This window comes from Theropithecus gelada, chromosome 10, assembly GCF_003255815.1.
Source record: "Theropithecus gelada isolate Dixy chromosome 10, Tgel_1.0, whole genome shotgun sequence".
NCBI lineage: Eukaryota > Metazoa > Chordata > Mammalia > Primates > Cercopithecidae > Theropithecus > Theropithecus gelada.
The window spans coordinates 135,316-152,812 of record NC_037678.1 but is presented as its reverse complement, the minus strand read 5'-3'; the positions used below and the strand labels follow the sequence as shown (position 1 = coordinate 152,812).

Genomic DNA, 17,497 nt, shown 5'->3' with positions numbered 1-17,497 from the left:
AGAACTCTTAATTTTCATCTTTATTAAATGTCTGTCTGCGGTTTTAACCATTGGCATATTTATTTTGTGTTTGTGATTTCTGTGAAATATGAGTACAATAAAGACTGATAGTTTGCATTTGTTTTCTAATCTCTCATAGAGTTGTCAGAAAATGTTCTCTGACTTTTTAGAATTGCTGTGGTCAGGATTGCGGAAACTGTTGCAATTCCAACTCTCCCTTCTAAGTCCAATCAGTTTTGTGCTTTGTACTGTCTATGCCATTCATGCACCATAGAGGGAAGAAAATGTTAAAATGGTCATGACACAGCATCTTGATTTGTCGTTGAAGGAGAAGGAGAAGGAGTCTGGAAGGACGCTGACAACGGATGGTGGTCAGGAAGGAAAACCCATGGCCCACAGGCCAGAGGAGGAGAGAACTTCAAGGAGGGATATTCAGCTTCCTGTGGACCCCCATTTGTTCATCCATACGATGATGCTCTGAGGAGCACAGGAGGAAGGTGTAAATTGGATAAAATGTGCATGACGTAAGGAGCATAAACCCCTCAGGAAAGAGATGCTGTCTTTTCATTAACGTGTCCCTGAGCTGCACAGAGCAGCCCTGGGGGGACTGGGAGGCCATGGCCCCTGTGTGAGGAGCAGGGGAAAGGTGAGCCTCAAATGATCACCGACAAACACCAGGGCCTGTGTCTGGGGCTTACACACGGCATGTGGTTCCCACAGCACCATTGCTCAGAGGAAGAATCCAAGATCTGGAGGATTGTGTAATTTGCCCATGTTCAACAAGTTGGTGGCAAAATGAAGAGTGGCTCCCCTCTTTCAGACTTTAAGGCCCACGATCTTCCATCTGTGCTCTGGGGACAAGACTGAGGTCCACAGATAAAACTGGGGGTGGCATCCCCTGTCTCATGGTCTTTACGCTCATGGGACCTGGGAGTGACCATCTGATAAGAGGGAGGGAAGGAAGGGGAGAGGCTTGAGGAAGGTTATGGGGGTTAGGATCTAAGATGAAATTTGAGACTGTAAGACTTCGGGTCGGATGCTGTGGCTCGCACCTGTAATCTCAGCATCCTGGGAGGCCATTGCTTGGGCTTGGGCCCAGGAGTTTAAGACCAGCCTAGGTAACATAGACCCTGTTTTTACAAAACAACAACAACAACAAAAAAAAACCAAACCAGCCAGGTATGGTAGTGTGTGCCTGTGGTCCTAGCTACTCAGAAGGCTGAGGCAGGGGAATTCCTTGAGCCCAGGAGTTTGAGGTTACAGTGAGCTAAGGACACACCACTGCACTCCAGCCTGGGTGACAGAGTGAGACCCTGTCTCAAAAGAAAAAACAAAGATTTTAAGATTGCTGCAACTCCAGATGAAGGTAGATCCTGGAGGCACTTTGTGGGAGAGGTCACTACAGTTGAGTATCAAAGACTGTTGACAGATCAGAAGTCAAGGAACTGACTGACCAGGGCATTGGATGGGTCATTTATGTGGGTGTCCAGATTCACCAGTTTGGTGAAAAGACTTGGCATCAAAAGGAAATCTGGAAAGTTAGGGTCAAACTCTCTATGAAATCTGGGAAGAGATTTGAATTTTTATGGGAAAGGCAGGGAGTGGCTAATAGGCCCAGACTCCTTGAACCTCAGAAATGGGGAATGTTTTTAGTGCTTCAAAAATGGAAAAGACTGTTATGGCAAAGACCTGATGCCCCAGACTGGGTTAGAGACCATAAGCTCTCATTCATTCATTCATTCATTCACATGTCTGCTAAGCACCTACTGTGTACCGGGCACCATGCTTGGAGCCTAGGGCTTCACAGAGATATGACAGCCTCTCTTCTCTCCAGCCAACCCAAGTCAAGAAGGCAAGCATAAACTAGTAAATGGCTTTTTTTTTTTTTTTTTTTGAGATGGGGTCTGTGCCCCCCAAGCTGGAGTGCAGTGGTGTGATCTCAGCTCACTGCAACCTTCGCCTCCTGGGCTCGGCCAGTTTTTCATATTTTTGGTAGAGACAGTTTTCCAGCCTGGATTCAAACTCTTGAGCTCTAGTGACCCACCCCCCTTGGCCTCCCAAAGTGCTGGGATTACAGGTGTGAGCCACTGTGCCCAGCCAAGTAAATGCCATTCTTAGAAAAATACTGTCATTGGCATAAAATACAAATCGTGACGGGGCACCAAGGAGTGCAGGCTCAATCAGGCCCTGGCCACAGGCCTCTCTGAGCTGGAATGGCTATACCTCCCTTCCCGACTGGCATGAGCTCCTTCTGCCATGTACTTTCTAGTGTTTGTCACTCAAGTGCCTCGTCCTTTCCTAAGGAATAATTTCCAGGCCAGGCGTGGTGGCTCACACCTGTAATCCCAGCACTTTGGGAGGCCAAGGAGGGTGGATCACCTGAGGTCAGGAGTTTGGGACCAGCCTGGCCCACATGGTGAAAACCCATCTATACTAAAAACACAAAAATTAGGCGGATGTGGTGGTGATTGCCTGTAATCCCAGCTACTCAGGAGACTGAGGCACGAGAATCACTTGAACCTGGGAGGCGGAGTTTACATTGAGCTGAGATCATGCCACTGCACTCCAGCCTGGGCGACAGAGCAAGTTCTGTCTCAAAAAAAAAAAAAAAAAAAGAATTTTCCACAGAACTAAGACATAAATCTTAGGGCACATAACTTTCATCAAGGGGGAAAAGGGATTGCACTCTTGTTGAAACTCCAGCCTCCTTCTTTAGCCAATATTTAGCCAGGTGCTGTGGTTGTGGTTCACACCTGTAATCCCAGCACTTTGGGAGGCTGAGGCCAGAGGATAGCTGAGTCCAGGAGCTCAAGACCAACCTGGGCAATACAGAGAGCTGGTCTCTCTCTCTCTCTCTCTCTCTCTATTTATTTATTTGAGTCGGAGTCTTGCTCTTGTCACCAGGCTGGAGTGCAGTGGTGCAATCTCGTCTCACTGCAACCTCCGCCTCCCAGGTTCAAATGATTCTCCTGCCTCAGCCTCCCGATTCACTAGGACTACAGGCGCGCACCACCATGCCTGGCTAATTCTTTTGTATTTTTAGTAGAGATGGGGTTTCCCCATGTTGGCCAGGATGGTCTCGATCTCTTGACGTCGTGATCCACCCGCCTCGGCCTCCCAAAGTGGTGGGATTACAGGCATGAGCCACCGCGCCCGGCCACCGGTCTCTATTTTAGAAAGAAAAAAAGTGTTCTGCAGTCTCCCTAGTTCTGCGCCCTCAACCCTGATCTCCCGCCTCCTCCCACAGCCACCCTCTTGAGCTCAGCTTCAACCATGGCCCTCCCCACAGGGCTCCATCCCAAGCCAGAGCGGGTCAGCTCCCTACACAGGGCCCAGCAACACGGTGCCCAAGAAAAAGTGTTTCCAATGGGACGCACATCGCCTCTGTGGGTGCTAACTTCTCCCATGCCTGTGGGTACCTCTGTCCGGCTGTGCAGTCTCTACTGAGTGCTCAAAGTCCACTTTTAACCCCGGCCAGCATCCTCTGAGTACCGTGTGCTCGATTCTGAATCCAGCCCTGCTGGGCGACCCTTGTGCAGACGTCCCTGTGCGGCCCGGTCAGCACCCCGTGGGGACAGCTCCGATCAGCACCCGACGGCGGACAGCTCCTCCCGCCCTCCCGCCTCGCCCGCCACCCAGCTCGGGGCCGCACCCGGGTTAGGGTTCCTGGGGGGACCCCTGGGGGCGGCGGCGCAGCTCCTGGGGCCGCCCCGGCCTCTCGCCAGAGGGAACAGCCCACGCTGCACCCGAGGCCCGCGGACCCCGGCGCTGCCTCTCCGGCCTCCCGCCCCGCGCGGGTCCTCCAGGGCGGGGCCCGACGCCCACCCGCCCTCCCCTTCCCTCCCGCCCCTCCCCGTGAAAAATCCTCCTCGCACGCCCGGTCCTTCCCCAACCAGCGCCCGGCAGTGAAGCCGCCGCCTCTCCTCCAACCAGCGTCCCCGGCCGCGTCCCTCCCCCGCCTCCCCCGCCGCCCTCCCCGCGCCGCCGCGCAGTCCGGGCGAGGTGCGCGGGGCGGGCGCCGCAGGGCGTGTCACGAGGTGAGCGGGGCGGGCCGAGCGCGGGCGCGGGGCGCGGCGAGGCTCCCGCACCCCCCGCCGCAGTCGCGGGCCTCTCCCGGAGAAGATGGCGGATCGCGCGGAGATGTTTTCTCTCTCCACCTTCCACTCGCTGTCGCCGCCGGGCTGCAGGTACCCCCTCGGCGCCCGGGCCGGGCGGGCCCTCCGCTCCCTGCGCCCCCCGGACCCCGACCCGGCCCGGACCCCCGTCCCCGCCGCCCAGCCCCCTGCGGTCCTTGAGCCTCGGCTCGGGCGCCCCACCCCCACCGCGCTCCCACTCCCTCCGTCTTCACCGCGCGTCCCCAGCCTCCGTGACCCCCGGCCCCGCCGGGATGCTGAGCCGCGCCCGGCCTGGACTGCTGACCTGGCAAGGGTGGAGGCCCTGGGCCGACCCTCTGCGGGGGAGGATGCGGGCGCGATGCGGGCACACCCTCCCAGCGCGGCGTGTCCCGGTGGCCTTGGCCTCCTTCAGTGGACGCCAGACCTGGCCGATAGGGCCCGGCCGGGAGAGAGTGGAAATCGAGCCCGGGGCCCTGCGGAAAGGGACTGGGGTGGGGAGGACGCTGGGCCTCTGGGTTTAGGCCTCACTCCGCCGGAGAGGGGGAGACAAACAGGCCAGACTCTCCTCCCAGAGCAGGCGCGACCCCTCCCCATCTGCCGCTGCCGGGTTGCAGCCCCCCTCCCGTGCTCTGCAAGACCCTGACCCCAGGGGCCTGGAGCTGCGAGTGGAGGGAGGAGAGGCTGCTGGCTCTCCAGGGAGGCGGGGTGGGAGGGGTGGGGGCAGGGTTGGCTGCTCTGGGCAGGCCTGGCTCAGATGGGGGAGGGGATCCACAGGAGAGCAGAGCTTGGGGGTCAAGATGATGGCAGGATGTGTTCCGGGAGCTGGGGGTTGTGGAGACCACGGGGCGGAGGAGCTGAGGCCGCTCTCTGCTCCTCCTCAAGGCCAGTTCCCAGGCAGAGAGTCCAGGTTGGTAGCTCTCTGACCCTGGTCTCCTTTCCAGGCCTCCCCAGGACATAAGCCTGGAAGAGTTTGACGACGAAGATCTGTCTGAGATCACTGATGACTGTGGCCTGGGCCTCAGCTACGACTCAGACCACTGTGAGAAGGTGGGGGAAGAGTTGGGGGCACAGATCCAGCTCAAGGGAGGGCCTCATTAGGCTCTTCTTAGCATTCACTTGGGGTTTTAGGGTGGGTGTGAGCTCAGCCTTGAACTGGGGACGACTCTGATAGCTCCTCCCCACTTAACCCTTGAGGTTTCCTTGGTATCGACCCTCTCTTATTCCAATACATTGCAGGCCTCCACACAAGGCCTTCCCCAGCATTCTCCCTGACACCATCATGGCCAGACTGGGACAGGGAGGTGCTCTTTTGCTTTGGGTGCCCTCTGTCCTCAGATCACTCCCAGAAAGATCTAACCCCTGGCAGCTGCCATCACAACCTTGTCCCATCCGCAGCCCTGTGCTCTCGTCTGCAGCTCCCATCTGTCTCTCTCATGTCTCCCCCTGCTGAAATCGTTTCTCCCCCATCTCCTGCTTCTCCTTCTCCCTGTCTCTCCACATTTCTGCTTTCATTTATTGAAGAACAGTTCTGGGCAACTGCCATGTGGCAAGTACTGGGGGCTTCTGGGGGCTGGGAGTGGAACAGGATAGCTGCCCTCCGGAGCTGCAACTTAGTAGAGGAGAAAGACTTGTAAGGGACAATGACTGCCCACGTGTCAAGGGCTGCATTCCAACAGAGACATAAGTTCCACGAGGGGGAAGGGAACCCAATCCACACTGAAGGAATCAGGGAGAATTTCCAGAGGAAATGTCAACCATGCCCTGAGGTTAGCAGAGCCAGGCAGATGGGGTAGGTAGGAGGGAATGGAGGAGAGGAAGTGCCAGCATGGGAATTAACTGTGCCAATGGCCCTGGGGTTGGTGCAAAGTTGGTGAATCCTCAGAGTGCAGGCTGTCTCTACGTTTATGCGTTTGTTTGATATTTACTGAACATCCGCTGAGCCCCAGGTCTTGTTCTTAGGGGTGGGTGCAACAGTGCACAACATGGATGTGACCCTGCCCTGGTGGGGCTTGCAACAGACTAAAAAACCATGTCCAGTAACTGTAAGCTGTGTTAAAATGCTGTGAAGGGAACACAGTGCTGGTGTCAAATGTGATGGGGTTCTGCAGTGAGATGAGTCTAAAAGCGGGGCTGGGGCTGCTCTGAGAATCCCTGTCATTCAGCTGTAGAGTTTTTTGGGCCCTTCCCAAGAACTGGAGTGATCCCGACGTGTCTTGAGCAGATTTTAAAAACATCGCCCTGTAGACAGAGGGGCAGAGTGAGCTGGAAGGGGCTCTCCTTTGACTGATGCACGCCGATTTCCCTTCTCCTGCACCTGGACCCCGGGCTGCTGCTGCTCTCTGGCCCAGCCCTGCTATCTCCCTCCCTCCTGCAGGACAGCCTCTCCCTGGGGCGCTCGGAGCAGCCGCACCCCATCTGCTCCTTCCAGGATGACTTCCAGGAGTTTGAGATGATCGATGACAATGAAGAGGAGGACGATGAGGACGAGGAAGAGGAGGAGGAGGACGAGGAGGGAGATGAGGAAGGCCAGGAGGGAGGAGACCCTGGCTCAGAGGCACCTGCCCCTGGTCCCCTTATCCCCTCCCCTTCTCTGGAGGAGCCCCATAAGCACCGGCCAACCACCCTCCGTCTGACCACACTGGGGGCCCAGGTGAGTGCCCCGACCCACAGCTCCTTGGAGCTGAGCCTGGGTTCATAGCACCTGGGACTCTGCAGCCAGCCCTGCTCACCCCCTGGGAGCTGGAGGCCCTCCTCAGGACGGCCATCATGTATCTCCACCCCAGGACTCCCTGAACAACAACGGAGGCTTTGACCTGGTGCCTCCGGCCTCCTGGCAAGAGACAGCGCTGTGCTCACCCGCCCCGGAGGCCCTCAGAGGTGAGGGGTGGTGGGCCCGCGGGCCACGGTGAAGTAGGGGGAGGTGGGGGAGGGGAGGGAGGATGGGCTGGCTGCTGGAAGAGGCCTGGATGGTGCAGAGAGGGTGACCCCCACCTCCCTGCCCAGCAGAGCCCCCGGGCCCCCTCCCTCCCACGGACACAGGGCCCGGCGGGACGCAGTCGCCAGTGCGCCCGGGTTGCGACTGCGAAGGGAACCGGCCTGCGGAACCCCCGGCGCCAGGGGGGACTTCGCCCTCCTCAGATCCCGGCATCGAGGCTGACCTGAGAAGCCGCTCGAGCGGGGGCCACGGGGGACGTCGCAGCAGCCAGGAGCTGTCCTCGCCCGGCTCCGACTCAGAGGACGCGGGCGGCGCGCGCCTAGGGCGCATGATCTCGTCCATCTCGGAGACGGAGCTGGAGCTGAGCAGCGACGGCGGAAGCAGCAGCAGCGGCCGCTCCTCGCACCTCACCAACTCCATCGAGGAGGCCTCGTCGCCCGCCTCGGAGCCGGAGCCCCCGCGCGAACCCCCGCGCCGCCCCGCCTTCCTGCCCGTGGGTCCCGACGACACCAACAGCGAGTACGAGTCGGGGTCGGAGTCGGAGCCGGACCTCAGCGAGGACGCGGACTCGCCCTGGCTGCTCAGCAACCTGGTGAGCCGCATGATCTCCGAGGGCTCCTCGCCCATCCGCTGCCCCGGCCAGTGCCTGTCTCCGGCGCCGCGCCCGCCCGGGGAGCCCGTGTCGCCGGCCGGCGGGGCTGCCCAGGACTCCCAGGACCCCGAGGCGGCCGCGGGGCCCGGCGACGTGGAGCTGGTGGACATGGAGACGCTGTGCGCGCCGCCGCCGCCTGCGCCCGCCGCGCCTCGACCCGGCCCTGCGCAGCCCGGGCCCTGCCTGTTCCTCAGCAACCCCACGCGTGACACCATCACGCCGCTGTGGGCCGCGCCCGGCCGCGCTGCCCGCCCGGGCCGAGCCTGCTCCGCCGCCTGCTCTGAGGAGGAGGACGAAGAGGACGACGAGGAAGAGGAGGATGCCGAGGACAGTGCGGGGCCCCCCGGGGGCAGGGGCACGGACCCCTCGGCGCCGCGGGACGCCTCGCTGGTGTATGACGCGGTCAAGTACACGCTGGTGGTGGACGAGCATACGCAGCTGGAGCTGGTGAGCCTGCGGCGCTGCGCCGGGCTGGGCCACGACAGCGAAGAGGACAGCAGCGGGGAGGCCAGCGAGGAGGAGGTGGGCGCAGCGCTGCTAGGCGGTGGTCAGGTCCCGGGGGACACCTCGCCGGACAGCCCTGACCTCACTTTCTCCAAGAAGTTCCTCAATGTCTTCGTCAACAGCACATCTCGGTCCTCCAGTGAGTGACAGGCAGGGAAAAGGGGGGTGACCCAGAGGAACATGCGGAGTCCCTGGCCCCAGTCCCAGGCTCCCCCACAGTGCCCGGGGCCACCTGAGGGTCTGGCCATGGTCAGGGCTGGGCGCCCTCTCCCATCCAGGACATGGCATGAGGTGGCCTGCTCTGCCTCAGCCCCTTCCTGCTCCCAGGACACCCACACCAGCCTGCAGAGGGGACTCCACCTCTGCCCAAGGCCAGGCCTCTAAACATTCTTTCCCCTACTCTGCCTCTCTGTCTCCCTGTCTTCCCCACCTTTGTCCCATCTGGTCTCCCAGGCACCGAGTCCTTTGGCCTTTTCTCCTGTCTGGTCAACGGTGAGGAGCGAGAGCAGACCCACAGGGCTGTGTTCAGGTACAGCCTCCCTCCTTGCTGGTGGTGGCCCCAGCCTCAGTCCGTGCCATCACAGGACGCCAATGGACACGACCCTCAATCCTGCCCCCCTCCCCAGTGACCTCTCCCCCAACGGCAGGTTCATCCCACGGCATCCAGACGAACTGGAGCTGGACGTGGATGACCCTGTGTTGGTGGAGGCCGAGGAGGATGACTTCTGGTTCCGTGGCTTCAACATGCGTACGGGGGAGCGCGGTGTGTTCCCTGCCTTCTACGCCCATGCGGTTCCCGGCCCTGCCAAGGACCTGCTGGGTGAGGTCCCAACCCCGAGGGGTGGCGTGTCACCCCAGATCCTCCCCTAGGCCCCTGCCTGACCTGGGCCCTCTGTGCCCCCCTCCCCAGGGAGCAAGCGGAGTCCCTGCTGGGTGGAGCGCTTTGATGTGCAGTTCCTGGGCTCTGTGGAGGTGCCCTGCCACCAGGGCAATGGCATCCTGTGTGCAGCCATGCAGAAGGTCAGTGTGGAGGCCGGGCAAGTGCAAGCTGAGGGTTCGCATGGTGGCCCCACCAGCACTGCAGGCTGGCACAGGGCCTTGAGGCTCCAAGGCGTCTGATTTCCTCCAGGGCGGGTGTGGGGGATGCTGCAGGGGTAGCTCTGGATGGGTACCCCAGGCCCTGGTTCAGAGGCCTGAGCAGGTGAGTCTAAGGCAGAGCTCAGCAGCTGTCCCTCATCACTTCTGGGTCTCTGGGCTACAGACCTTCCAGTTGGCCCCGAGTGCCATCAGCCCTTCCTCTTCCTGTCTGGAATCAAGACCAGCCCTCACAGCCCCTTCCCTGGGAGCCCTCTACTCATCCACTCACTCAGTGGACGTTTAGTGCGCGCCTGCCCATGCAGCAGTACTGAGACTGAGGCTGGGGGGCGGTAGGGAGCAGGGCAGAGCAGCCCTGCCTCTGAGAGCTCCCTGGAGCTTGTAGGGCCAGGCAGTGAAGAGGCCAGGGTGGGTGGGGTCTGTGTTCCTGGCTCCTGAGCCCAGAGCAGCACCCTGCCTGGAGGAGCAGAAGGAAGATGAAGCACGCTGACTGCAGAGAGGTGACTGCTTCCCCTGAGCCTGAGGAGTGGCCAAGGCCACTCCCCTTATGTCTTCCAGAATTGCGTCTCAGGAGTCCTCAGCATGCATGTCCTCAAACATAAGCTAAAAGGAGCAGAGGCGTACGTAGTCCCACCAAGGGGAAAGAAAGATGCCCTTGTGGGCCCCTCAGGACCCTCTTCTCCCCCAATTCTTAGATTGCCACTGCCCGGAAACTGACTGTCCACCTGCGCCCTCCTGCCTCCTGTGACCTCGAGATCTCTCTTCGGGGGGTCAAGCTGAGTCTGAGCGGAGGAGGGCCCGAGGTGGGGGTTTGGGGGACTGGGGACAGGGGACAGGGGGGTAGGGTTAAGCCACGGAGTCAGACGGGGCCAGGCTGGCAGGGGTGTCCGGCAGGCGGGAGGCGGGGGTGGCCCCGGGCCTCCTCTAACACGGGGGCTTCTGCCCACCTCTGCTGTAGTTCCAGCGCTGCAGCCATTTCTTCCAGATGAAGAACATTTCCTTCTGCGGCTGCCACCCCCGAAACAGCTGGTAAGATTCCGACCATCCCCGAGTCCCCCAACCGCCCCACAATCGCTGAGAGTCCAACCACCCCCGGAGTCCCCACAAACCCTGAGGGCTGCCTAACCATCCCCCAAGTCCCCACAGACCCTGAGGGCCGCTCGTGCCCAACCCTGAGAGCTCCACCTGCACCCACTTGGCTCTCTGAGCTGAGTGTGCAGTGACGCCCGCTCTGAGCTGGACTCAGGAGGGGCAGGTCAGACGGGCTTGCATCGGGTCTGGGTGGAGAGAGGCACACGGGCGAAGGATGTGAGAAGCCTGTGTGGGTGTGGAGGATGCCTGAGTGGGCCCTGGGGAGCAGACCCCCAGAGGTGGGCAAGTCCTCCTGGGGCTCAGGATGGCCAGCCTGGAAAGACAGCAGGTGACAGGGATAGGGAAGTGGATCTTCCTGGTGGGGTCCAGCTGAGCCAAGGGTGTGGGATGCACTGGTCGGGGGCTATGGGCTCTGGGGCCTGTGTGTAAGGGGAGTAGCTAGAAATGTTGGTGGAGACCTGGACCCTTTTGATTACGCCAAGGAGCTGTACTTAATTCTGCTGGTAATGAGGCCATAGAAGGCTCCTAATGGCAGGAGGTGACACACTCAGGTTTACATGCTGGCTCTGGCCGCTGTGCCGACTGCACTGACAGGTGCTGCCAGTAGGGGACCTGGTGGAGCCTGAGGTTATACAGGTGCTGTGTCCCGAGACCAAGTGTGCAGATGCAAGAGGCATTGAAGAGGTATTATAGGCAGGACCTAGGTTGACCGGCTGTAAAGGCTGACCTGAAGAGACCAGGGTGACGTCTCCCTGGGGGATGGTTGTGCTGTAGCCCACACACCAAGAGGGGATGCGAGATGAATCACAAACACAGTGAGACTGAAGTGGCCGTCGGTCCCAGGGGTCTGGAGCTTAGGAGGGAGACCTGGAGGGAAGATACTAGGTCAGGGCAGGTAGATCACTGAGACAAGAGGGGACTAGCCAGGCAGGGTGCTGACACAGGAACAGTGGGCCAAGGGGGGCTGCCGGCTTCCCTCCAGGCATAGGCCCCTGCCCTCTGTGTCCCAGCACCCTAGAGGAAGGAGATCAGGGAGGAACCAGAAAGGCAGAGCCAGCCAGAGGCTGGAAAGGACTTGGGGGGAGTTGGAGGAAGCAGGCTCACAGGCAGGCAGGACGCAGCAGGGCACGGTGCTGCCAGGACTGAGGTGTGGGACAGACGTCAGTGTGTCTTGGTGGCCTTATGGACTCTCGCTGTGGTCGAGAGTGAGGGTGCTGCCTGCTGGAAGATGCAGAGCCCTTTTGTGTCGTCCCCGCCAAGTGCAGAGATGGTCTGATGAAATCCACGCAGAGACACTGCTCAGTGGGGTGGAGAGGTGGCAGCGTGCAGGGGCGCAGACCAGACAGCGGGGCCAGCTCTGGGGTGGAGAGGTGGGACGGCGTGCAGGGACCCAGACCAGACAGAGGGGCCAGCTCTGGGGTGGAGAGGTGGGACGGCCTGCAGGGGCGCAGACCAGACAGAGGGGCCAGCTCTGGGGTGGAGAGGTGGGACGGCCTGCAGGGGCGCAGACCAGACAGCGGGGCCAGCTCTGGGGTGAAGAGGTGGGACGGCCTGCAGGGGCGCAGACCAGACAGCGGGGCCAGCTCTGGGGCCACTGGGACAGCGGACACTGCCAGGAGAGCAAGAATGACCCAAATTTCTCGTCAGAAGGAAACTGGGTGAAGTTCAGGCCTCAGGCTGGACACGGCTCCAGCTAGAATTCCATGAGAGGAAGTTGGTCAGTTGAGTTTGGGGTTTGGGGTCAAGATGTGGTGTGGAGGTGGGAGGAGGCAGAGGAGCTGCTGCCCTGGCCCAAAACTTCCTAATATTTGTCACCCCAGAACCCCCGCCCCCGATCCCTCGCCATGAGGAGGCACGGAGGAAACTGTAAAGTGAACGGTGAACTCGTTTCGTCTTGGGGCTGGTGGTAGGTCAGGAGTACGTGCGGTGCGCTGTGTTGGGATCAGGCAGGCATTAGGATGTCTGGTGTTGGGATCACAGACTGTAGCCTTTTCTCCCAGGGCTGCCCAGCCTGGCTGTGTGTCCTGGGCAAGCTCCCGAACCTCCGTGCCTAGCTGTCCATCAGGGCCCTACCTCAGAGGGCTGTCATGAGGCTTCTGTGAGTTAATCGAAAGGGCTGAGGATGGTGCCTGAGTAATGCAGGAAGCCAGGTCTGCGGGTCAGTGCTTATTACCATGATGACTTGAATGTGGCATTTGAGGCCGGCCCTGTGCTCTGTCTGTGGACAGCGTGCACACACTGGCATTTGAGGCCGGCCCTGTGCTCTGTCTGTGGACAGCGTGCGCACACTGCCCTGGCAACCAGACCATCATGCAGCTTTCCCATCTGGTGGAATCACAAAGCCCCGAAGCCGTGGGGGAATGGACGGGTCGGCCAGTTTCAGGGGTGGGGGTGGGGGAGCGTCCTGCTGCAGAACTCTGACCGCCTCTCCCTCTGGACGATGATTTTTGATTTTTGCTAATGGCTGGGATGAGAAGACAGCACACATGGAGGAGCTGGGCAGTGACTCCATGAGTGAGGCCCTGCAAGGAGCTGCTTTACAGTGGGAGCGAGGGATAGAGCAGAAGAGGGTTTTACAGACCAGGGGTAACGTCCAGCCCCACCTCGGAGCTGGGCAAGGGGCTGTCAGTCTGCAGGGCCCACAGGAGGAGGCCTGAGATGGCAGGAGACATGGTCTCCAGCGGCTGGGCAGAGGCCTTGCTCTGTGGTCCTGGGGCAGGCCCTGAATAGGGCCACAGAGGGCGGCAGCGCCAGCTCAGAGAAGGGAGCTGCGTCCTCAGCGTGGGCCGGATGCCCCTGGTCACCACGGAGTTAACTCAGAGCATGAACTCTTGGTGGGTGCCCAGCCCTGTGCTTGGGTTAAAACCAAAAAAAGACAACTTCAGATCTTTAAATTGTGCGACCCCCACCCTCCTGTCCCCTACCCTCTCCCCAAGCCTTTTGTTCCTGCCTCCTCTCTACATCATTTTTGGGGTGGCTAAGGCTGGGCCAGGTCCCTGACGTGCCCTCCACACTGACTTGCCCACAGCTATTTTGGCTTCATCACCAAACACCCCCTGCTGAGCCGCTTCGCCTGCCACGTCTTTGTCTCCCAGGAGTCCATGAGGCCGGTGGCGCAGAGCGTGGGGTGAGTGGGGCCCCAGGGTGTGGGTGGGGACACAGAACGGGTGCGGAGGTGAGCAGGTGGGGCAGGAGCCTGGCAGGGGAGGTCTGGGGAAGGAGAACCAGATGCGCTGTGTAGAGAGGGTGGTGGTGGGTGATGATTTGGGGTCCTGGGCGTGGGGTGAGGACAGGCACAGACACATGGCCCAGGCACTCTGGCAGGGGTAGAATTGCTGGGCCAGGAGAGCTGAGGGTCACACTTGGGGGTGACGTGGCCATGCCTAGGTGGGGGGTTGTAGATGGCTGCAGAGGGAGGAAGGAGGGATAGCTCAGAGGCACCGTGGAAGGCGGTTTGGGGGTTGAGGACCGGCCCTGAGCGGCTGGTGGAGGACCATCTTCCCCCAGCCGCGCCTTCCTGGAGTACTACCAGGAGCACCTGGCGTACGCCTGCCCCACGGAGGACATCTACCTGGAGTAGCCCGCCCACCGCTCTCTGGCCGTCTGCTCCAGGCACAGCTGGGGCTGAAGATGTCTCAAGAGGCCACCATGGCTTTGGCAAGGACTGGATTGGGGGGACATGGGACCTTACGCTTGTGGGGGTCTGCGGGCTGGGAACTCTCGTCCTCCGTCCCCAGGGCACAGCTGTGGGGACTGCGGGGGAGTGGGGCCCCCGTGCCCCCGCTTTTCCTCAGATCCGTTCTTTCTCTGTGTTGTCCTCCTCCATCCCTCCCCAGCCTCCCTTTTCTCTCTCCTGGTGTCTCTGCCCCTCTCTGTGCCTGCAAACCTTATCCTCTATTCTTCACTTTGGGGTCAGAACTTCGGGGGTGTGGAGGAGGCGTGGCTCGAGGGACGGGTAATGCCGACTTCCAAGTGATGCCCTCCTGCCACTCCCCTGCGATTTATAAGGGAATTTTAATTTTTATAGTGAATCTCAAGGGATCGTCCCATCCTTGACCACAGGGACAAGAGGGGCCGCCTCGCCCCAGCCCCACCCCACAGGGAGCTCAGGGGGAAGCAGGGAAGGGTTCCCAAAAGAGCCCTGCGGAGGCTAGGAGTGGTTCTTGATGCTCACCTGAAGCCCCCAGACGCTGCTAGGAGGAGGGGGCCCCTCCTGGGCCCCCAGTACTCCTCCGCTTGCCGCTGCTAGCGCACCCCTGCAGTCCAGCGTGCATCCGCCCCACGCACGCCCCGTGCTGTGTTCCTGGGCCCTGCCCAAGGCCTCAATAAACTCTCTGCTTGGTGTGACACTGGCTGTTTCTAGGGGGTGCCAAAACATGGGGCCAGGCTCCCAGGGGCTGCCCATGGTGTTGGGGGGTCGTGGGAATCTCACCCTTTTAGTTCTTTCCAAAATTGTGCTGGGAGTCCCTGCGGTGCTGCTCTGGGGCCTCATCTGAGGTGCCGTATCTAGAAGCACCCTTGGGAATTCTCCCCAAATACACTTGACTGGCCACAGAGGAAGCCGAGGCTGTGCAATGGGGTGTCCTTTCCATGTGCACAGACTGGGGGCCAGCACGGCTTAGGTCAGTGTGTAGTGGGGGCACAAACTCCTTGAAGAACAATCTGGCCGGGCGCCGTGGCTCACGCCTGTAATCCCAACATTTTGGGAGGTCGAGGCGGGCGGATCACCTGAGGTCAGGAGTTTGAGACCAGCTTGGCCAACATGGTGAAACCCCATCTCTACAAAAAAGACAAAAATTAGCCAGGCGTCCTGGCGCACACCTGTAATCCCAGCTGCTCAGGAGGCTAAGGCACCAGAAGCTCTTGAACCTGGGAGGCGGAGGTTTCAGTGAGCCGAGATCGCACCACTGCACTCCAGCCTGGGCAACAGAGGGAGACTCCGTCTCAGAAAAAGAAAAAGAAAAACAATCTACTTAGATCTTAAAGTTGATATTTTAAACATTCTCCAGAGAAAGCCAGAAGAAAATAGGTGACTTTTTCACCATGTGCTTAGATGGTTGTAGATGCCCAGCGAGGTTCCCTCCCAGGCCCTCCTGGGTGAGCCTACCTCCCAGGCAGGGGTCAGCATGGCCTGGATCCCTCGTCTGAGCACAGGACTCGTGCAACACCAGGAAGAGAACAATCGAAGGTTCTTAGTGAGCTAAGGGAAGTATACACAAACTTACTACACAAACATTAAAAAGTGCTGTCTGTAAATAACACGTCTCTACAGAACCAACAAGCAGAGAAATAGCTGCCCAGTGTTAGGAAGTGCATCGTGATCCAGAGGTTTAGCCCGTGTGCAGTGCACAGACCTGAGGCCCCCGAGAGATGGAGGACGCAGACCAGCGGCACGACAGAAACACACAACGTTTATGGGAAAACCTTCCTACTAATTAAGATAAAGCTGTAAAGAGGCAGATAGCCCCACTGGGTGTGTACGTTTGAAACTTGTACCCCCTGTGCTAGGGCATTCGGGGTGTGGCCCTCAGTCCCCTGTAGCTGCTGCCTGGAAACCGTTGCCACCCACCCACCTCCTCCCTCTGCTCTTCCTCTTCGGTGAGAATCTTCCAGGCCCTGCCCTCTGGCGCCTCCGTCTCCGCCCCTGCCGGGCCTGGCCCCGCCCCTGCCCGGCCTGGCCCCGCCCCCCAACGTGTCTCCAGTTCTCTTGTGGTTAAACTTTCCCTCCCGCCGGCCCTTAGGACGGTTGTTGGACATGCTCGTGAGTCCTTCACCTGTCTGCCTTCCACCTCTGCAGCTCCTTCTCCAATCTCACGGTCTTCTTGAGCTTGGCCGCCCTCCACGCCCCATCCCGGGCTTGGTCGGTTTTGGGGTCTCCCTCGCTGGCTTTATCCCTCCCACCGTTTCGAGGGTTTCCCTGTGCTCAGGGCCCTGGCGGCCGCCCCCTGTGCCGACCACTGGCCAGATCCAGCTGACCTCCAGGGGCACTTCGGCTGATCACTGGGCCGGTGCTCCGAAGAATGAGCTGTGAGGGCCGCTGTGGCTGGCCGGAGGGTGCCACTCACAGTCACTTCAGACTCACAGAAGCCTTCCCCCCACCCCTGCATTCATCTATGTTCTGTTTGATGATTTTTCCCAGTCACCTGAGCTGTAGGCCTTGGTCACCCCAGACTCCTCCCTCCTGTCACCCTTATCCTCACCCCAGCACCTTTACGTCTGCCCTTGGCTCCATTTCCCCCTCCTCTGCCTGGACCAAACCACCCTGACTTTCCCGGATCTTCGTGCAACAAAAAGCCTGCCCCGGCGGCTGCCTCACTGCACCTGCAAATCCACTTGCACCCACACCCAGGCCAGGGTTGTTAAACAGAAGCCTCAGCAGATCCCTCTCCCTGGTCAGCTCTGAAGCAGGTCCCTGTTGAACCTCAGCATGACCTGCCCCCACCCCCTGCATCCCACTTCTGCTCTGGGAGCCTCTGAGTTCCTGGGTGCACCTGCTGCCCTTCCCTGTTTGTCACTGGGTGACCTCCCGTCCTTGCGGGCGCTCCCGGGCCCTGGCCTCTGGCTGTCTGAGGACTTGCTCCTGCTTGCTCTCCTGGTAGCGGCTGCTGACTGTGAGCCCAGAGAACAGGCTTGGCTGTTGACCTTAGGTCCTCCCAGAACCTGGCAGATCTCCTGGCTCACAGGCAGGAGGCGCTGCGTGATGCCTCCAACTTCCGCCAATCTAGCCCAAGGATGGCATCCTAAATAAAACGCATTCTACAGAAAAGTGTTTATTGCATTCTTCTTTGAAATAATGTAAGCATAAAAGTAATCTGAATATTGACCAATAGGGTTAATTGATTAAGGTATATTTACCTAATTGAAATACTGGGGAGATGTAAAAAAAAGTGTGCTTGCCAACGTTTGTAATTATACAGAAAATTTCTGTTATGCTATTAAGTGAAAATAAATTCCCGGGCACAGTAGCTCTTGCTACTGTGTAATCTTAGCAGTTTGGGAGGCCGAGGCGGGCAGATCCCTTGAGTCCAGGAGTTCGAGATCAGCCTGAGCAACATAGCGAAACCCCTATCTCTACAAAAAAAATACAAAAATTATCCAGGTGTG

The 17,497-nt window shown here is 59.7% G+C and overlaps 1 protein-coding gene across 1 annotated transcript; it reads left to right on the top strand.

Annotated features, from left to right (window-relative positions):
* The first annotated feature begins 3,990 nt into the window (after positions 1–3,990).
* Positions 3,991–17,159, top strand: MAPK8IP2 (mitogen-activated protein kinase 8 interacting protein 2). The gene is made up of 12 exons (XM_025398611.1): positions 3,991–4,187; positions 5,057–5,162; positions 6,490–6,765; positions 6,899–6,992; positions 7,122–8,345; positions 8,660–8,735; positions 8,854–9,026; positions 9,117–9,226; positions 9,997–10,104; positions 10,260–10,330; positions 13,422–13,520; positions 13,901–17,159. Exons 1-12 carry the CDS (start codon positions 4,123–4,125, stop codon positions 13,971–13,973), a joined length of 2,475 nt encoding a protein of 824 aa, XP_025254396.1. The 5' UTR covers positions 3,991–4,122; the 3' UTR covers positions 13,974–17,159.
* Positions 17,160–17,497: the final 338 nt, after the last annotated feature.

Bases quoted from the DNA above. Each gene is read 5' to 3' on its own strand.
- MAPK8IP2 (XM_025398611.1), top strand. From the start codon at position 4,123: ATGGCGGATCGCGCGGAGATGTTTTCTCTCTCCACCTTCCACTCGCTG. The intron at 5,163-6,489 runs GTGGGGGAAGAG...TCCCTCCTGCAG, and splicing joins ACTCAGACCACTGTGAGAAG to GACAGCCTCTCCCTGGGGCG. The intron at 13,521-13,900 runs GTGAGTGGGGCC...ATCTTCCCCCAG, and splicing joins CCGGTGGCGCAGAGCGTGGG to CCGCGCCTTCCTGGAGTACT.